This window comes from Gadus morhua, chromosome 22 (assembly GCF_902167405.1).
Source record: "Gadus morhua chromosome 22, gadMor3.0, whole genome shotgun sequence".
NCBI lineage: Eukaryota > Metazoa > Chordata > Actinopteri > Gadiformes > Gadidae > Gadus > Gadus morhua.
The window spans coordinates 5,638,617-5,655,025 of record NC_044069.1 but is presented as its reverse complement, the minus strand read 5'-3'; the positions used below and the strand labels follow the sequence as shown (position 1 = coordinate 5,655,025).

At 46.9% G+C, this 16,409-nt stretch overlaps 2 protein-coding genes across 2 annotated transcripts; one reads left to right on the top strand and one right to left on the bottom strand.

The window, feature by feature from the left end:
- Nucleotides 1-2,777: 2,777 nt before the first annotated feature.
- psmb2 (proteasome 20S subunit beta 2) lies at nt 2,778-13,741 on the bottom strand. Its single transcript, XM_030347372.1, has 6 exons — nt 13,496-13,741; nt 12,928-13,050; nt 11,810-11,880; nt 4,420-4,582; nt 3,804-3,853; nt 2,778-3,015 (listed from the first exon to the last, which is right to left on the bottom strand). The coding sequence occupies exons 1-6, from the start codon at nt 13,584-13,586 to the stop codon at nt 2,827-2,829; spliced, it is 687 nt and encodes a 228-aa protein (XP_030203232.1). The 5' UTR covers nt 13,587-13,741; the 3' UTR covers nt 2,778-2,826.
- A 30-nt stretch (nt 13,742-13,771) lies between these two features.
- cdca5 (cell division cycle associated 5) lies at nt 13,772-14,997 on the top strand. Its single transcript, XM_030347371.1, has one exon. It carries the CDS (start codon nt 13,978-13,980, stop codon nt 14,764-14,766), a length of 789 nt encoding a protein of 262 aa, XP_030203231.1. The 5' UTR covers nt 13,772-13,977; the 3' UTR covers nt 14,767-14,997.
- Nucleotides 14,998-16,409: the final 1,412 nt, after the last annotated feature.

The window sequence follows — 16,409 nt, the reverse complement described above, 5'->3', positions numbered from 1 at the left end:
CTCTGGGTTCCTGAATTAGAACTGATGATTCTGGGTCCCTGAATCAGAAGACATGATTCTGGGTTCATGAATTCGAGCTCATGATTCTTAGCTCCTGAATCAGAAGTCCCTGATTCCAAGTGCTTGAACCAGATCTCTTGATTTCAAGGTTCTGAATGAACCTGATTCCTGACTTACCCCTCCTGTTCAGAGTCAACCTAACCCCTGCTGGGTGAACAGTATACAGTGAACTGAGAGGGGATTTTGTAATTTATTTTTACTTGGCGTTTTAAAGTCATAGGCAGCTAAAGAAGATGTTATTTTATTCTTTATTCCGGGGGTGGGGGAGGGAAACGTGTGGGTAACTTAAAAGGAAAAGAAAGAAATCATTTTGTACCGTCTGTGTATGTTAATTATTGTTATTATTAATGTCATTATTGTTGTATTACGGCATAAATGTAATATATTATTAAAGAATGAAGAGCTGATTGATTCCGCGTGGATTCCGTGGTTGTTTGAGTCAAATGAGGTAAGGTTGAGTAACGAAAAGTTAAAGTCCACCTCCTTAGGGACTCTACCAGGGGGAGCTGATGTGTTGCATCTCACAGAAGCTGTAGGTTCAACGCTCTGACCAGGAGTTCAGGTCACACCAGCTGGGAGCAGCTCTGTGCCTTGCTCGAAGGAACTCTGTCAGGGCAGCACCTTGCCCTACACCTTACCCCTTACTTACACACTCACTTTGTGTGTGTGTTACTACAACTCATCTCCCCTCTCCATCTGCTCTGTCTCTCCCTCTCCGTACATTTTCTCGCTCTCGCTCTCTCCTCATTCTCTCTCCATAATTTTTAAACTCTCCCTCTCTCTCTCTTTACACTCTTCCTCATAAGTTCTCTTGGTCGCTCCGTATTCTCTCTCTCTCTCTCTCCAAGTCAACATGTCTCTGTCTCTCTCTCTCTCTCTCTCTCTCTCTCTCTCTCTCTCTCTCTCTCTCTCTCTCCTCTCTCTCAAGTCAACATGTCTCTCTCTCTCTCTCTCTCTCTCTCTCTCTCTCTCTCTCTCTCTCTCTCTCTCTCTCCCTCTCTCCCTCTCTCTCTCTCTCTCTCTCTCTCTCTCTCTCTCTCTCTCTCTCTCTCTCACTGAGTCTCCATGTCTCTCGCTCACGTGAGCGAGCATCAGGATCCCACTTAAAACAAAATAACAATTACCGCTGCCTGGGTGTGTGCCCCAAGGGGCCACTCAAAATGCAGGGCCCATTTACGCCTGGATCCTGGGGGGGAGGAGGGGGGAGGAGCCATCATCCCCGGTGAGACGACGTCTCCACCAGCTGCAGTGGGAGAGGGGAGGGAACCGCGGCAACAACCCCCCCCCCCCCCCCCCCTTTTAGACGGGGGAGATCAGGGGAGACTGGCGTGACACCCGACACACACACGCACACGCACACGCACACACACACACACACGGGAGGTCTCAGCCCATATGTCATCGAACAGTTACACTGTTACACTAACTCCTCTGTCACACACAAACACACACCTAAACATACACAAAAACAAACACACAAACACATATATAGAAACATGCAACACACATGCACTAACGCACACATAAGGGCACAGCAACACACAGTATCATTACATCGCTCCAAATAGGGGTAAAACCTCTTCCTGGGATTTCACCCCTTATGTACCGTCTCTCACCCTATAGACCCCCTTTCACACAAACACACACACACCCCCCTCTGTCTTTATACCTGCCTCACCTCACTCTTCCGTTCCTCCTCCGCCCTCTCTTCCCCTCCTCCCCCCCTCCCTCCGCCACTCAGCGGGACTCTCTCTCCCTCCCCTCCCTCTCTCTCTCCCTCCCCTCGCTGGATCTGCCACTCTGCCCGCGCCCTTAGGCAAACATATGCTGCCTGTTCCGTCAGATTCTGGGGTGTTTGGGAGGGACAGGATTGTTTAATGTTTATTAATCACCTGTCTGTGGTGGGGCGCAGGGACACCCCCAAACCCCCCCCCCCCCCCCACACACATACTAGGAAGACTATAAGAGCTCACATATCACTGCCAGTGCACACAGACAAGGATCAGTCCCTCGCTCGAGTGAACCGTCTCTCTCATGCTCTCCTGCTGACACAGAAATCTGGTTTTTCGTTTTCCAGAACCGGTTACTGTGGCCATTTCTCCGCCGTTCATTTGTAACGGTCGCAGCCTATGGTAGCGATGTGGCGTAACTTGGTACCAGCGCGGGGGTGTGATACGATGAATGAGGCTTCATTCAAAAATAGAGTTGGGCCCTGTTTATATTTGGAGTACAACTTTCATGCGATTTCCTTTTGTTTAACCTTGTCTTTTTCAGATTTATGATGATGCTTAATACCTAAAGTCCCCTCTACTTCTTAGATATGCATGTTTGACTCCAAAGACACTTAACGTATGCACTTATTTTATGTTGTACATCCTGGCACTTAAAAACAGAACTTGGTATTGTGTGCTTGGCACTTGGTTCTATGAATATCTTTACTGTACTGACAGCGATATATTGTTTCTTGTTTCTCTTGCCAAGTATCAAGCTCCAACAATCGTTCGGTAACGCATTCCCCGGACACAACAAACAGCTCGGGTAAGCTACTACACAACTAGCTTATATTTTTAAGTGCAAGGACGCACAACATACAAGTGTGTACATTGAGTGTCAGACTCGACCACAGGACAGACGGATAGCCCCCACCCATAGTAAAGACCACAGGACAGACTGAAAGCCCCCAGTCCCCACCCATAGTAAAGACCACAGGACAAGGGTTATCTCAACAGCGTGTCACTTTTTATTGGAACATAAAAAGTAGGCGGGTCAACGTACAAAGTGGATAAAAAAAACCAAAAGACAGGGGGGGGGGGGGGGGGGGGGGGGGGGGGGGGTGTTGGAGGAGACGCGGCCGTCACTGGGGATCACGCAGACCTTCTCCAGGTCATGGACGCCCTCCTTGTCAATCGCCCGCACGTTGAACGAGGGCAGGTTGAGGATGAAGCGCTTGTTGAGCTGGAGGGAGGGAGGGGGGGGGAGAGAGAGAGAGAGAGAGAGGGAGAGGGAGAGGGAGAGAGAGAGAGAGAGAGAGAGAGAGAGAGAGAGAGAGAGAGAGAGGAGAGAGAGAGAGAGAGAGAGAGAGAGCGAAAGACAGAGAGAGAGAGAGAGAGAGACAGACAGAGAGAGAGAGACAGACAGAGAGAGAACAAGACGAAAGGAAAGCCGAAAAATACAGGAGATAAAATACAAATATTAAAATGAATAATTAAAGGAGTGAAAAAATTAAATTTGCACCAGCAACAGTAAAACAAACTTAACATCCAATTGAAATATTCAGCACTTGACACCTGTTTACTGTGGTTGAATGTTCAGCACTTCACCAAAATAAATATGGCAAACAGCAGAACGCAATTACACCCAAATGAATGCTCTCAGCATCTGTTCAACGTCTGGGAACATTGAAGCAATTCTAAATAATAAAAACAACACGTTTATTTTGTTACTTTTTACTCCCGTTTTACGAGAAAGCTGTTTGCGCTTTAAATTAAGATACAGATGGTCACCACTTAAACAGATATGTCAATATTATGGTCTTAAATTAATTTAATTATATCATAGATTTTTTTTCAAGTGCAATTTAAAGTCCTTCCGTTAGGGCCTTCGGACCATGTTAACGTTAGAGATGTTCCGATACCATGTTCTTCTTCCCGATACCTGAACTTGAGTATCGGGGCTACCAGGAGAGAGGGTCTGAACCTCCAAGAGAGCGGTAGGAGGGGGGGTTTGACCACAGAACAACTCACCTCTTGGATGCATTTCTGCAGCAGTGCAATACCGTCCTCACGCGTCAAATCTGGAGATTAGAGACGCACGAGGTCAGAAACACAATCTATATCTACATCTATACCCATCTATATCCTAAATATGCAATTAGTTCATGCTAATCATAGCACAACACCATTCTTAGCAAAGCACAAGGCTACTCTAATCATAGCACAAGGCGCTAATAATAGCACAAAGCTACGTTTAGCATAGCAGGACGCTATGCTTAGCCTAGCATTACGCTATGCTTAGCCTAGCATTACGCTATACTTAGCCTAGCATTACGCTATACTTTGTGTAGCATTACGCTATACTTTGCGTAGCATTACGCTATACTTAGCCTAGCATTACGCTATACTTAGCCTAGCATTACACTATACTAAGCCTAGCATTACGCTATACTAAGCCTAGCATTACGCTATACTAAGCCTAGCATTACGCTATACTAAGCCTAGCATTACGCTATGCTTAGCCTAATGCTATGGTTGGCATCTCTCTATGGTTGGCATCTCTCTATGCTTAGCATCACGCTACGCCTAGCAACACGCTATAACACTATGCTTAGCAGGCTAGCGTCCTGTTCTCCAGTCCACCCACCTGGCTTGTAGTAGCGATCCAGGATGGAGAGGGTGAGGAAGGCGCCGTAGCCGTGGGCCGCGAAGGGGGCCTTGGCCAGGGCCGACAGGTGGTCCATGTAGAAGAGGGCGGGGCCGTCGGCCTGGTCGTAGCCCGCCAGCAGCAGGTTCACGTGGTACGGGGTCTGGGGAGGGGAGGGGAGGGGTCAATCAGCGGTTGGGGCTGGGATTGGACACGCTGCAGGTCAAAATAACCTGAATCCTCAAATCCCTTAATTAACCCCAAAATGTACCCAGAACCCCCTTAATTAACGGGGATGGGTCGGGACGGAACGCAGAGTGTCCCGTCTTGCCTACATAGACCTTTCTGCCTCCTTGCCCGAGTCACAGTGTGAAACATGGGAGTTGTTCTAGCTAGTGAGAGCGGAGTGGTTGAAGCACACACTGTATCCACCCTGTGGACCCTAGCTAGAGCGGAGTGGGGGAACCACACCCTGTATCCACCCTGTGGACCCTAGCTAGAGAGGAGTGGTTGAACCACACACTGTATCCACCCTGTGGACCCTAGCTAGAGAGGAGTGGTTGAACCACACACTGTATCCACCCTGTGGACCCTAGCTAGAGAGGAGTGGTTGAACCACACACTGTATCCACCCTGTAGACCCTAGCTAGAGCGGAGTGGGGGAACCACACACGATGAACCCGAGCTAATGGGGCCGGGGTGCTGGAACCACACACTGTACACACTGAATCCGAACACTGCATCCAGTCAGACTGTGTTACCGCTGCTGCCCGTCATTCAGCTCCCCGGCGGACCACCAGGGGAGCTCTGCTGTGGCGGGGTACAGCGACTCCAGCAGAGAACCTATCCGTCGTTCAAAACGAGCCCCCCCCCCCCCCCATCATTACCGACTGAATGTGTTTCGGCGTGAACGGTGAGAAAATGGCTGTTTCTCTACACTTTTTTTTTTTTTTTCTATCTTTCTTACAAAATTGTAACGACAGCCGCGCGAAACAACAAAACTAAAGCAGGGAGGTGCGACCCCACGACAGACTGGGGGGTGTGAGCGAGAGATGGATGGAGGGACGGGGAGGGAGGTGAAGGAGGAGGTGAGGTCGTGTCACAGGACAGGAAGAGGAGGTGTGTGTGTGTGCGTTGTCACTGGCAGCGTGACATCTGTTGGGGAGCCGGCACCCCTGTTGTTACCTCCATGGCACCCTCCCCGCTCCATTCTCTTACTTCTCTCTCCCTCTGCTCTCCTCCCCCTCCGCCTCCCTCACCCATACACCCTCCCCCCTTCACCCCCCCCCCTGCCCTGGAGAAGTGCCAGTGCTCATTAAAAACTTCTGAAGTCGTTTTCCTCCCTTTCTCGCGTGTTTCTCGCCCCATCGCTAAAATTCTATCTTTTTTCCCGCTGCTAGCCTGATCCTCCTACTTTGTCTTCATACCCGACGCTAATTCCTCTCCCCTGCTGACACTTTTTCCTTCTTCTTCTTCCCTGGCCAGTAAGTTCTCATCAGAGGAGTCGTTAACGAAGGCCTCCTTGTGCATTTCTTCTCCCCCCTCGCTGGAAGCTACTTAAGAATAACCCCCCCCCATTACGGACGCCAGATGATTTTTTTTTTAATTTGATCACATGAGGGATTCAAACCGGCTGAGGTCCAGTCCTTAAAGCGCCCCGGAGAGGAGGGGGCCAATCAGAACGCTCGGACGGAGGTCATCGGCTCGGAACGACCGAACGGCCACGCTCATCCTCGTTTTAATCCGTGTCTCTCAGACGATTGTCATATTTTTCCTGACTTGTGTTTAGTGAGATGTGGGGGTTGAGGGGGAGGTTGGGGGGGCTGTTGACGGCTAGACTCCCTGCGGTGCAGCGTCAGGTGTGCGTGGGTGTGTGTGCGATGCCGGTGTGCTTAAGCGTGATGCATTGGGAGACCGAAGCTGTGCATGTGAAGGTTCATACTAGGTGTGAATCAGGGTATGTGTGTGTGTGTGTTGATAAGGGGGGGGGGGGGGGGGGGGGGGGGGGGTATCCGTGTCTTCACTCCTTGGGGTCCTCCCAAAGCCATAGTGGCCTCACCCCGGCCCCCCCTGCTCTGCAGACACCCGTCTCACTAGTAGCTACTGTGTAACAACAAGACAGATGTCAAAATAAGACCTGCTTCCCGTGTGACCCGCTTGTCTAGTTAACCCCACACACACACACACCACACAACACACACACACACACACACACACACACACAACACACACACACACACAACCACACACACACACACACACACACACACACACACACACACACACACACACACACACGTTCATGCTAGCAGCGATTAACATTATTTTACGTATTTTTGAATAAACAAGACTCGGACATTCTCACCCCTACACTCGACCTTGTTTTTTAAGAGCTCGGTCTCACACGCTTAAGACTATTGAGCGGCAACACTACAGCAGTGTACATATGGCAGATGTATACATTTCCAGAGGCTGCAGACGACCACCTGGCTGCACCACAGTTGACGTTGCCGTGACTTTGACAACACGCGTGTCAAATTTGGCAAATAAACAACACAGATACGTAAATGTGCACAAGCGACATGGAGTCATTGCAATGTGCACATTTGTCAGCGATCGGTTTGATTATTTCATTTGGTTTTAATAGTCGTTCTACTTGGAACCCCAGTTGCGATCAGCAAAGACCCCAAACGTGGTTCCGTGTGTCGTATCAGGGTCTAAACCCCAGTGGATCTACAGTAGCACGTCTGTCTTTGCAAGTGTCTCTCAACCTCTCTTGGCACAGCCCTCTCTTCCTCCAAGTTCCTCCAGTCTCTCCCCTCTCTCTCCGCCCCCCTCGGTACCCTGGCTGCCCCAGGATATGTTCCTTAATGCTGGCATCACCCCGTCAATCTGCCCCATTAATTGTTCATCTGTGTGCACGGGAGCGGGGGAGAGGGGCACAATATGGCGCGGGTAATTATTTGTACCACGTTCTTCTGGAACATGTTTTATTTAACCCCACACACGGGCCTAACTGTTGCTTTGCGTCTGTGGGGAGAAAGGCCTTGGATTGGAAAAGGGGTTGACATTATCCAATGGAGGATCTTTTGGAGATACCATTTCTGTAAACGTCTGTGCATAGAGCTAGAATACATAGATGGGATGGAAATCAACCACGTGAGTTCCACACACGTTAACCGCAGTAAAAGTGGATTTAAATGGGCTAATACAGAGCTGCCGTTAACTAAATGTTTAACTAAAAAGGGGTTACCCTTTGACTACCAATTACTCACTACCAATTACTTTTACTACTAATTACTAATAAAATAACAGGGACCCCATGCATAATATCCAGCATATTAAATAAAAAAAAACAGGGGATAATCGCATCTCAAAACTGAATTGTTGTCTTTGCGTGTTCTCTGAGCGCATTGTGTGTGTTTGTGTGCGTGTGTGTGTGCATGCACACATGCATCACTGGCACTCATGCAGCAGAGTCAAGGCCTCAGGTGATGAGGCTCACCGCATTTTCTCTTTGTCTTTGCTCTCGCTCTCTCCGCGCCAGCCTCTCTCCCCCTCTGAAGCCTGCTCTACGCAGCCTCCTGGGAACAGGGCCCAGTTGTTTTGAAATGGATCCTAGGCTAAGGCGGGTAGGTACACACTCACAGTGTGTGAGTGTGTGTGTGTGAGTGTGTGCACGCGTGTCCCTGATGAGCTTACCCCCCTGTGGAGGGGTCCGGGCTAGATGTTCGGAGCTAAGGGATCGGGGGGGAATGTAGCCCAGGAGATGCAGTGATACGCGAGGGAGAATAAAGGGGTTGTATGCAAAAAAAAAAAATATATAATATATATATATATAATATTTTAGCTGACATTTAAGTCAGTCATTATATTTTTTTCACTTTCGAAACTGCGGGGTACGAGGAAATGCTAAATAATTGTTTGTACAAAACTTGAAAAATGGCTTAAATTCTACAATGCACCCACGATTATAAAACTTGTTTGTGTGTTCACAGCAATTTAACTCTTGGCGTTTTAAGCAGTGTAGGTAAAACACCGTAGCGCCTCCAAACACTGCGACGTCGGCTAAAACAACTCGCAGGTTCGATCGGGGAGCCATCGCAGAGAAACACCCAACATCCCAAAAATCGGCCGGTTTACGGCCATGAAAACATGTTTATGGGGAGCGGGGATTCGTCGTCCAGGGTCCTCTGGAGGCCCGGTGCTAACGGGTTAGCGTCGCTCCAGGAGGGTGGAGGTGAAGGAGGAGGAGGAGGAGGAGGAACTGCTTCGGCTACGGTTTCAACACCCTTGAGAACCGAGCACCACTACTAAATCTGTCCGCATCGACCAAAAAGTATTCTATGTCAGCCACCAAAATAATAGTATGTTTTACCGCTGGTGGCAACGCAGAATATCGTATAAATATTAAACATATACGAGAGGTAATCCTCTAGACTATCTCACATCCGTGATGACGTATAATGTCCTCCTGGTGCTATAGGTTAGGTGTATACATCTCTCCCCGTGTGTGTGTGTGTGTGTGTGTGTGTGTGTGTGTGTGTGTGTGTGTGTGTGTGTGTGTGTGTGTGTGTGTGTGTGTGTGTGTGTGTGTGTGTGTGTGTGTGGTGTGGTGTGTGATGGGGTCTCTTAAGGAGTGGGGGGGGGGGGTGTTCTGAGGACAATACTACACAAGACATGAGTGTGTGAGCACACACACACCCCCCTCCCCCCCCCATGTGTCCCACATTCCCTTCTCGACACCACTAATTGTTTTTTGTAATTATTTTCAACCTTCTGCTATTGTGACAGGCAGCGGCTGCATCCTTCTCAACAGATTAGTGCCCTGCTCAGGGGCCGGGGAGGGGTGGGGTGGGGTGGGCGCCACGCCGACCAGCCTTGGCATTGACACTCAAACCCGCGCGCACAAAACACGCACCGCCCCATGCGCTCCCTGGTGGTACCGCGTTACGAGACCTCAACACCTGATCTCTGGCCTCTGGGGGGGGGGGGGGGGGCACACTGCCATCTTGCTCAAATAATTATTATAACAATTCAAAACAAGATTCTTCTGTGTATAGAGTACAGACAGAGACTCTTAAAGGCCAGATCTACATGACTTTAATAGCGGTGTTTTCAATGTGTTACCGTGACAGCAGAGAAGCGTTGATAATTTGTGTGGTGCTGAGGAACAAAAACACGTGTGTGTGTGTGTGTGTGTGTGTGTGTGTGTGTGTGTGTGTGTGTGTGTGTGTGTGTGTGTGTGTGTGTGTGTGTGGTCCCAACCGCCAAGTGCTCAGACAACCACGATTTAAAACGTGGCCTTTTCAATCAAAACACGAGCACCGCGTGAACCGCTGAACTCATCATTCTCCTCCCAGTCCATCAACTCAACTCTACCGTCGCCACATCACACGCTATCCTCCGCGGAACAACCGGCTCTCTGACACTGTTGGGCAACACTGACCTATGACGTCATCCCAGTGCACACTGCCAGGGGGGGGTGTAACACAGACAGGCACTTGGCTTGACTTAGCTAGCTGAAGCGCTAGCCCTGCTGCTACTAGGAAGTGAGTGTACTAGGCAAACCGATAGAGCCCCGGATTTAGTTTATAGGGGCCCACATGTAGACTTCAGAGGGGATCACAACCGTTTTTATAGCCCATGTACTGTAATCCACGCAAGTTTCATCTTGCCTCCGCCTTTTTAATTGTATCTGCACTTTACACCTTCACCTTGACCATTACATGTATTAAGGAATCATTCCTATCACCTTCTCTCACGTTTTTGTGATGGGGCCACATGTAGCAAGACTTCAGAGGGGATATAACCGTTTTAAACACAGGTCTACCTTTTAGTGGTTAAGCCTAGCTTTCTCTCTAAATAGTTTAGCAGGTAAAAGCGTTTTCCCGACGGACCCTGATTAAACACTGAAAAGGGGACAGATCTGGAAGGCCTATGTGTTCATTGGGAATCAATCAGAAGCGAAAGGGGCGTCACTGGAATGAAAATTGCAATTTAATTACGTCAATCTAGGAGAGCATCAAGCACTGTTGGCGAGAAAATGGTGGCCTTTCGTCCTCATACATACAAACGCTGTCTCTTAATCTACTTTCAGATAAAGCTGTCCAAGTATCCAAATGTTTGGTGTGGATCCTCAAACGCTGTCCGTCACATCCTGGCTGCACCTCATTATGTATAAGTCGTATAGTTTAATCAAGCAAGTACAATTTATCTGTTGAATCAGGTGCATTGCAGTCATGGATCACAGAAGCCCTTCTCTTAGTAAGATTAATATTCTCCCTGAAACTGTCCTTATCATTTTAATTATACTGGAAAACTAGTGATTGGAGTCACGTAGTATATCGAATAATGAATGTGTATCGTTATTTATTACACGGCTCATTCTCAATGCGTTTAACGCTCCGTTCACTTTACATGGGCCTTCACAACTTCGGTGGTGAATAATTTTTTGGATAATTCACCGCGTTACTAAGCATATAATAACCTCTGTCAAGGAAAGTATTTTATTTTTTTATATCGTATCACTCCGGAGGCAGTCCGGTAACTTATCAACCCCAGCGTCCTCGGTCGCTCAGCGACGGCAGCGTCTTTGGCGGACTATTTCTCTGCTGATCAACACTACGAATGCTGGTAACAAATAAATTGTGAAAAGACACACCGTGTGAAGTTGTTTTTTCGGCCATAGTTTCCATAATATAAGACGCGTCTAGCTCACCATCATGCAGGCTGTGTTCAGTAAAATAAATAGCGATCGGTTTTCGGCGCATGTAACCCATATCTGCCTAAGCCCACATTGAAATAATTTTGATGTTGAATGTTGATGGCGCAGTTGTTGAAATAAACAGATTGATTTCATACAAATCATAAAAGCCTCCCCCTGTGTCATTGTGTGTGCGTGCAGTGTTTCCCCAGCACTGTATGGTTGAGGCGGCCGCCTTAACAACAATAGGGTCCCGCCTTGACTACCAATGTATAAAAAAGAAATTAATATAATTATTTTTAATTATTATTTTTTAATTATTATGCATTAACAAAGTACAAAACTCCCGTAGGGAAAGAAAACGTACTTCAATCAGGTACAAAAAATAAAGATAAATAATGCATCGGTGAAACTGTTCAAAACAATAGTCGTTTGAACTGAAACCCTCACCGAAGACAGCAGGCCTCTTTGACCACCTTGACGAAGACATTTTCTGGGGGAAACACTGGCGTATATATGATAGATATATATATATCGTATACACACACACATATATAGTAGTAAAGTTGATAACATTCTTTTTTTTTTGTTTTACTCTACACCATCTTGCTGACTCATGAAATGTTATCTAACCTCCCGTGAGTTGGGGAACCCTAAAGATCACGTGTGTGACGGACTAGTTACCCTGCTTCGAAGGTAGTCCGCCAGGTTCTTCCGTGTGAAGTTTGCCGCGGCTGTGGGGCTGAGCTCATATCCTGTGAAGACAGGAGGAGGAAACACACAGAAGGAACTGTTTATTAAGGACCACGAGTACAGGGAGATAATAATAATACATTTTATTTGTAGAGCACTTTACATTCGAAAATCTCAAAGTGCTACAGAGTTTGAGAGAGAAAAAAAAGGGTTGTTAAAACAAATAATACAATACAGTAAAAAGAGAAAATAGCTAAATGCTTTTTTTTAAAAGATATGTCTTAAGGTTTAGTTTAAAAACAGCTGTAGTCTGTGGGGCCTTCAGGTGGTCAGGGAGGGCGTTCCATAGTCTTGGGGCAGCAGCGGAGAAAGCTGATAGCCCATGGAGCTTGGTCTTAGGTGGTCTGAGGGTGTGTGCTGATGCGGAGCGAAGGGAGCGTGAGGTGGACAGGGTGGATGTGGGTGGAGTGCTTTACTGCCAGATAAATGGAAGTGCAGTCTACCGGTCGGCCTCCTAGCCATGAGCAAGATGCCCTAAACACTACCTGCTCATTTAAGGGTAAACCCAACTTCTTTCAGATAAAATCAGTTCATTTCGAGACAGAAAATGTTGTTGAGCATGTCTTTGATGAAGGTTGAAGAACAATTAATTCTCTGTCAAATACATTGAGCAGTGTGCTACTTCTGGCTTTCCTTTTCTATTGGCTCATAACTCTGCTTCAGCCAATGTGGTTTCGTTTTTGACAATGCCCCATGATCTTTCTCCTATGAAACACAATGCGTTTGAAAAAACTTTTATTTTATAAAGTTTGTATTTATTTATTGTAGGCAGCAGGTGTATTTACACCTTAATGACCTATCCATTCCCACATGGATAAAAGTGGCTTATAATTAGTCTGGAGTAAAAGTACCAGGTCAGCAATAATGGAAAAGTAAATAGTCACTATTAGAAATTGAAATTAAAATATTAAGTACATAAACCCAACTTTACATGTTTACGGTGGACTACCACATTTGAAGCAACAGTCAGGGTGCCAGTGACTTGGCAGAAAGGCCGCCTAGAGGCCATTGGTGAGCATCAGTGAGAAGATGCAGTGAGGGACTCGTACCGTTCCTCATCTTGTACAGCTGCACGTTCTTCTGGATGTACTCGGCGAACTGCACGGTGTCGCCCGCCTCTCCCACACACAGCAGCAGGATGTTGTCGCTCAGCTTGAACATCTTGTCGTGGTCTGGACATCAGGAAGAAGAAGACATTGGCTGCGATCAATCTTTTGTTTAGCCGTCAAACAAGGAACCTTACTTTCACTTTCACTGTAACACTAACATCGCCATAGCTTTTGAGAAAATGTTTGTCGCCGATTTGGTTCATTAAGACAACAGCAAGTAAAATGATACACACCAGAAACAACCCATGTATCAGATATTTAAAAATTAGATATTAAAAACCAAGCTTCATAATAAGCTTAATTGTCTGACACGAGTCCCTTCGGAAGTGCAGTTTCACGCTTTGTGTATCATTCTAGTAGCATTTAAAAAGTGCAACCTACACCTTCATGTATCCAATGTTACTACAAACCCTATATTTATGACCAATCCCCACCGTTTAATCAGATATTGTAAACCCATTCCGCCGGTGGGACGGCTAGGCTAACGTTAGCCCCCGTAATGACTGACCATCTTTCATCTTGATGATGCTGCTGGCCGCCACGCTGTCTGCTGCAACCAGCACGAAGTCTGGTCCCTGGATCCCGATCAAATATTCCATCTTGAGACTTGAGTATGTGACGAAATAACGCTAAAAAGTGTTTTAATAGCAAGTAACCAGACCCTTGCTTCGTTCAGATTACACAGCAAAAGTTGAATAGAGCGGCGCGGGCTGATGACGCTGTCGGAAGTCGTTCTGTTCTGCGACTCGAGTGATGTGTTGCCAGATTGGGGCAGATTTCCCGACCCTGATGTCCAGATTCCCCGTCCAGATTGGGCGGGAGATCTTGCTCAATCTGGCAACGCTGCTCGGGCGGGCGATTTTGAAAGCGGTCCATGGTGTGCAGCTGCAGCAGTGACAGTCTTGTGTTTATACCTGGTTCGGAATATTCGATTTTTATCAAATTGAAGACATTGCTCGCTAAACGCTTTACGGACGGGATTACAGCAACATGAAGGGCGGAACTCCTCCACCCGTGTTGGGGGAATCCAACCAACAGCGGAGACGCTCTGAGCGGATAACCTCTCCACCACAAGCTACGGTGAATGTTGACAAAATGGCGCCCTTGAAGTCTGTGAAAAGATCCATAGTGGTTAAGAAGATCGCCCCACGGAAAACTGTGCTTCCGTCGGAGCACGAAAAAGAGAACGCGCCTCGAATCTCCGAGGAAAATGTGCCGAAAAAGCCCAATATCTCCACCCCGGATCCCGTGCAAGTGGTGCGGCGGAAGAAGGCCGCGATGCCCTCTCCCATACTGGCTTCGTCTCCACCGCGTCGCTCGCCTCGTCTTCCTCCTCCACCTCCATCATCTCCTCCACCTCCACCATCTCATCCCCCAACACAGCCAAAAGCAGCAGCGGAGGACCCGGTATGGTCCACTAAAGTGCGTCGGTCCTACAGTCGGCTCAGCGACCAGTCGATCAACAAGCCCAATCCCCGGGAAACTATGTTTGGGTTTGAGAATCTCTCTACCCCCGAGGTGTTTAGAAAGGCCCTGTCCAAATCTGGCACCGAGGGTGTGTGCTCTCTATCCGGGTTGAGCTCCTTCACCTCGCTGATGGACGCGGAGGAGAACTGCCCCGAGCCGGACATGAACATCCCGGGGATCTGTATGGGCAAAGAGAAGAAGAAGAGGAGGAGGAAGGTCCAGAAGATAGACGTTCAGGAGATTGACAGCCTCGCTGCCAAGATGAATGCTGAGTTCGAGGAGGCGGAGGAGTTCGAGTTGTTTGTTGAGTAACTTTGGAAGACGGAATGTTTTGAGTTGCAGAAAGACTTGTGGACTTGATAAGAGCAAAGCAAAACTCTTTAAAAAAAAAAGTGTGGCACTGGTTTTTACTTCAGTTGTGTTCTCCCAGACAAAGATCATATTTACACAGACCATGTAAATATGTTGATAACCCCCCCATCCCCTCTTTGATTGTATGTATTCTCCTGTTGCTATCGTTAATAAAGTTGTTATTTTCCTGTATTCTGGTACTCTGTTCGATCTCTAGTGTCAACAGCCAACTGTAGACCTCAAGTAAGATGTCTTGACCTGCACTTTGATGACATGTATTTCTGTACACTCTGAAGTTGCCTGGTATTCAGTGAAAGTGTTCAATGAAAAAGTGGTAAATAACATAAGACAACACATTGGGTAATTAGTCAAGCATACAGCCAGCTCATGAGTCATAAACTATTTACCAGTAGAATAGAAAAACACATGGCATACACATAGAGAATTAATAATAAAAATAGATATACAAATGTTAATAAGGCCTAAATGTTACATATATATATATGCACTGCTAAATTAGCTTAAATGTAAACATACATTAACCATGAATTTGAATCACTTACACATGCCCTTACAATTAAATAAGCATGCACGTTTGGAAATATCTTGCACTGTGGAATAGAATAAGTCTTATACCCTTATAACCAAAATGCACATCATCAGATGAATTTTCAGCACTGGTTAGAGATTCCAGACAAGATTAAAATATGACAGCTTTTCCAAATATAGCATTAACTCGTGATCAATGGCATAAAAAAAAACCCTCCTGCTATCACTCCATTCTAAGCATAGTTTCACTGACGTTTGGCACCTTTTACCTTTTGCAACGGCTGCTTTTTACACATCACACTATCTCCTCACCTCGACTTTTCAAACAAACAAATATGATCGAATGAATAAGTGCAGAAGCTGTTCACATCTTGACAGCATTTAGTTGAAACACAAAAAAAAACACTTTCCTCGTATGCAAGGCTGAGATAGAAAAACAGAAGGGGGTGAGAACAGAATAGTGACTGAATGTTTCAGAGTGTGTACCGGTGAGTAGGAAAACCCACAATTTGTTCACTGTTATTTCAGGCTGTGAGACGTGGCCTACATTTCCCTCTCTCTGTACCGTTTTTACATTCCTCCCTTGTGAATGTCAGAAACAGACCCCGCTCTGGCAGTATTGCGTCTCGCTCTTGGCTGAGAGAGACGCGGGCGGCTTTGTAGAGTGTATATTTTTAACAGGTTCTTCATGTCTGCTCGTCACAGTGAGTGGAAGCTACTGACGTTAAGAGGCAAGCAGGCAAGCATAAGCTGTGCTGTCAAAATAATGGCTGTTCCAAACACTTATTGATTAACAATGTTGTGGCTCTTAGTGTGTGTTTGGTTGTGGGTGGGGGTAGGGGGGGTGAGAGGTTTGTGTGTGTGCGTGTTTGTGTGTGTGTGCATGCTTGTATGTGAGATGCATGCAAGATTAAAGTTTGTGTGTGTGTATACTTCTACGCATGCGTGCAATTTTGTGTGTGAATCTATATGTTTATTTTTATGTGGTGGTAGTTTTTGTGTTCGTGTTTATGTGTCGTGGTACTGTTTGTGTATGTGTGTGCTGGTTTTAATTT

Coding starts and splice junctions, on each gene's coding strand:
- psmb2 (XM_030347372.1), bottom strand. CDS start 13,586: ATGGAATATTTGATCGGGATCCAGGGACCAGACTTCGTGCTGGTTGCA. Junction 13,051..13,495: donor CATCATCAAGATGAAAGATG/GTCAGTCATTAC, acceptor CCTGATGTCCAG/ACCACGACAAGATGTTCAAG. Junction 3,854..4,419: donor GGATCGCTACTACAAGCCAG/GTGGGTGGACTG, acceptor TCTAATCTCCAG/ATTTGACGCGTGAGGACGGT.
- cdca5 (XM_030347371.1), top strand. CDS start 13,978: ATGAAGGGCGGAACTCCTCCACCCGTGTTGGGGGAATCCAACCAACAG.